This window comes from Poecilia reticulata, linkage group LG12 (assembly GCF_000633615.1).
Source record: "Poecilia reticulata strain Guanapo linkage group LG12, Guppy_female_1.0+MT, whole genome shotgun sequence".
Lineage (NCBI taxonomy): Eukaryota > Metazoa > Chordata > Actinopteri > Cyprinodontiformes > Poeciliidae > Poecilia > Poecilia reticulata.
The window spans coordinates 24,852,352-24,856,781 of record NC_024342.1 but is presented as its reverse complement, the minus strand read 5'-3'; the positions used below and the strand labels follow the sequence as shown (position 1 = coordinate 24,856,781).

At 35.1% G+C, this 4,430-nt stretch overlaps 1 protein-coding gene across 1 annotated transcript; it reads left to right on the top strand.

Moving 5' to 3' along the window:
- Positions 1-61: 61 nt before the first annotated feature.
- parm1 (prostate androgen-regulated mucin-like protein 1) lies at positions 62-3,643 on the top strand. Its single transcript, XM_008424751.2, has 3 exons — positions 62-538; positions 2,903-2,981; positions 3,064-3,643. The coding sequence occupies exons 1-3, from the start codon at positions 136-138 to the stop codon at positions 3,143-3,145; spliced, it is 564 nt and encodes a 187-aa protein (XP_008422973.1). The 5' UTR covers positions 62-135; the 3' UTR covers positions 3,146-3,643.
- Positions 3,644-4,430: the final 787 nt, after the last annotated feature.

Sequence of the window (4,430 nt, the reverse complement as noted above, 5' to 3'; positions counted from 1 at the left end):
CCAACAACGACACCAAAAACACCAACAATGACACCAACAACGACACCAAAAACACCAACAATGACACCAACAACGACACCACCAACAACAAAGACAACAAAAATACCACCAACAACTAAAGCAACAACACCACCAATGACGATGACGGCATCTATACCTTCGTCAACTGAGTTGAGCTCATCAACCACATCATCTCAAACTGAGATCATCACTACGGCCATTTCTGCATCTTCATCACCACCATCATCGTCCACAGCAACATCAAACGCCACGGATACGAACGTCACCCACACAACCGTTCAAGTAACCAACTCCACCGACCAATCGACAACCACCGATACCGACACCAGCAGCAGCTTCTCTACCCCCACTGCTGGTTCCACAACCAGTAAAAAGGCCTCAGAACCACCAACGTCCACYGAAGCCCCGACCACCAGGCCTGATGCTGCCTCTTCCGGCAGCCCTACGTCCACCGAAGCCCCCGGCAGCAGTCCGCCGCCGGATCAGGAGGAGCAGCAGTCAAAGGCGCTGAGCCCAGGTAAAAAGAGCCACTTTTTACTCTTTTGGAATCAAAATCACTGGTTTTGTGACATTTCCCTCATTAAGCTCCTTCCAAATTCAATATACAAAATAAAAAAACAGCTAATTGACCTGAATTTTGCACCTACTTGTGAAAAATCTAAAATTTCCAGAGCTTTGATGTTGATCTGGAGGCTGAATCTGTGATCTGACGCAACACTGGAGTTCAAACTTTTGAAATCGGGGAACGTTTCCCAAACTGAAGGGATCAGAAGTCGGGAAGAGTCTAAACGAGCGGCGGCGCGTTGGCAGCCAGATGTATGGAGTTCAGGTCAAAGGTGAAACTCAGACAGGGATTTTCGTCTCAGATTATAATCTSTTAAAATGTCAGATTTTTCCATCACAATTTTTTAAAAATCCAGTCAAATGTTTAATTAATGAAACTCCTGAGTAGAAGCAGAAATTATTATGTTGGGTTTTGAGTGAAATTATTATTGGAATAATTGGAATAATTATAAATATGCTTTCAATAAGTTTTAATAACTTATTTAATTTTATAAAAACAATTTTTCTTGTAACTTTAAGCCATTCGTCTGGTGAAGCTGCGTCTTTATTCTGCTAATATTTTGACTAAATTGATAAAAATCCTCGTCTCTCATCTAAAAGCCACTTTTTATAAATATTTTCCGTCATTTGATGTCACGTTTTAACAGCTTTGCTTCAGAATGAAGGACTTTCTGACATTTGGCAGCAAAAMCACGTGAATAAAAAACCTTTTGAGGATGGTCTGGCGGCTCGACGCTTCATGCAGACGTTTCCATTCGTCCCACTTCTGACCTCAGAATGTGAAAAACTTCCTGCTGTGGTTAATAAGTGAACCGATTTATTCTCTCACTTCCTCCTTTAACTTCTTCATGAGATTTACAAACTGAAAAATAAAGAAGTTGTTTTACTAACTGCTCTTCCTCTCTGGTTGGAAAGTCGGTCACAGAAATAATTCTGACTTTCTCTGCAAACGTTTTGGTTCTGCTGCTTGGTCTGTTCTGGCCGTGGAGCCGATGGATCCAGGTGTCGGCCTCACCTGTGGCGTTTATTAGCTCCCGTCATGGTGGAGGTAATAAACGTGACGCTTTATGGTTTCAGGAGAAACCGAGTCGACTCTGGGTTTAGTTTCAGGACATAAACAAGAGGTTTTTAACACGCGGCAAAAAGCCCAGAGTTAATTTAACTCTGAAGAGTGTTAACTATATAAACACTGTGGGAGTTAAATCTACATAACTCACAGTGTTGATTTAACTCCCACAGAGTTGATATTAACACTCTTCAGAGTTAAATCAACTCTGGGATTTTTACTCAGCAGAATTAAACATGAAATTAAAAAAGCTAAAGCTAAATGCTACATGTTATAGTGTAATAATGTTATATGTGTGATTTAAAATGTGAGTTTTCTGGTGTGTTTGAGTTAAAAGAAGGATTGAGAACAATAAATATTTGATTGTTTTCTCTTTAAAAAAGACGAGAATGAATACAGAATATTACATATTTTATTTAAACGTTTTTAAAATTGAAAAATATATATTTCATCCTCACTTAAAAAACATAAAAATACAATATTCCAAGTTTTTCATATTTAAAACATTTTAAAATAAAATAAAAAATTAAGATTTTTTATTAAAAAAAGAAATATTCATACAACTTTTCTTCTGACATTTAAAAATTACACATTTTTAAAAATATTTAGAGAGGACAACATTTTATTTTTGTATTATTTCCATTATTTATTTTAAATTAATTTGTTCTTATTTTCTAAAAAGAGAAGAAGAAAAAGATTTCATATTTTAAAAATAATTCAAAATAGTTATTTTCATCATTTGAAAGAAAAAAATACATTGTATTATAAAAAGTATTATATTTAATTCATATTTTTATTACATTATAAACAGTATAAAAAGAGAACATTGTGTTTATTTACGCTACATAAAGTAAAAAAGTGAATATTTCATGTATCAGATGAAGCTTTTAGTATTTTTCCTTTTATTGTTTTCCTATAATTTCAAAGTTCAAAGGTCGATTTTGTCTGGAAAATCGACCTTTGATTCTTCCAGACAGATGAGGTCAGTGAACCTTGACCTTGTCTGAAGGTCAAGGTTCACTGACAGTCTCAACAATCCTTCATATTTTTACCATTTATCAGATTTTTTTTAAAGAAGAATCTCTGAATTTCTGTCTGAAAGATAAAAACATTTTTAAAACATGAAACTTTTCGATTCTTTAAGCCAAAAACCAATAAAATCTTTAACATTTAATCCTGTTTCTGCCTGACTTTCCTCTAATCGGGTTAATAATTAACCGCCGAGGCGTTTACATCTCGCTCTGTCTGCAGGAAGCGTCGTCGTTATCGTGGCTGTTTTCCTGCTGCTGGTTCTGCTGGTGCTGGGAGGATTGTACCAGCACAAGATCAGGTCGGGTCAAAGGTCAAACGAAGGATTAAAAACACTAAATCACCTTTATGCTCATTAATTATCTCTGGGTCGTTGTTTGCAGACGGACGTCGTACGGCCCCCTGCTGGACAGCCATGAACACGGCTCTTTGGGAAACTTCACCAACCCCATGTACGACCCCTGATGACCCCTGATGACCCCTCACACATCTACAATCCTGCACTCTGAGCCGTTTGTAAACGTCTCTGCTTTAGAAACACTGGCTAAATGGTGTTTTTTGTGTGTTTTTGGAGTTCAGAACAACATTTTTAATGTTTTTTGCACTGAAAGTTGAAGTAGGAATTTATTAAAAGGCCAAAAATAACATAAAAAAACAACAATTTAACTATTTTTAGCAGGGAATTTATATTGTTTTTACATAAATATTGTCAATTTTCCTTGCAGCTACATGAGTTACTTTAAATAAAACTGAGATAAAAAGAAACAAACTAAAAAACTAATTAGTTAAATTCAGTTTTTAGTGACAGTATTTATTATTCAACAAATTGTGTTTAACAATGGTGAATGTTTTACAATCAAACTAAGAATTTCTGTTTCATATATTATTATTTGCATTGTTGTGAAAAATTAAATAGACAAATTCATGTTTAAGTTAATTATAATTCTGTGTTTCTGTTTATTTTCAGTTTTAAATATTTACATCAGTTTGGTTTGTAATTTTTAACTGTTGCTGATGAATAATTGTGTTTTGATTGTGTGAAATTAAATCGTTCAACTAAAAAAAGCGATTAAAAGAAAAGTTTTTCCTTTTCTTTTGACTTTAAGAAAAAATTTAAAATAAAGTGAAAAGTGGGGAGATTAATAATTAACCAGCCTTATTGTTTTCATATATTTCATAAAATATTTCATAATCAGAGCATCAAGTCATAAATACGATGCTAACAACAAGCTAGCTGGCTAACCTATTAGCTAGCTAGTGATCTATTTGCCATTAAAATTAGCTTGTTGCTAAGTTAGCTACCTGCTAACAATGTAGCTAGCTAACTGGACAGATTCAGTATTTTTCTCTCTCTAACAGATAATCCTGCAGAAAACACTTCGGCCATCTTGGCCTGAATACTGACGACACCTGGATGATAACGCACAAAAATTATCAAAGACACACCAGCATGTTTATCTTTAAACGGCTCAATAAAAAAAGCAATGAAGTTTTTATAGTGGTCTAGTAAAAACCTGGTTTAAACCTGATCGAAATGCTTTGGTTTGACCTTAAACAGGCTGTTGATGCTGGAAAATCCCCCAGTTTGGTTGAACTGAAACAGTTCTGCAAAAATCCTCCACAAGGATGTGAAAACCTCTTTTATTGTCCGTTAGCACAACGGAGACATGATGGCACCAAGGTTGGCAGAGTGAAATATGTGACCAGTTTAATAAAGATATTTAGTAGATTTTCATATTTGCTCTGGTTC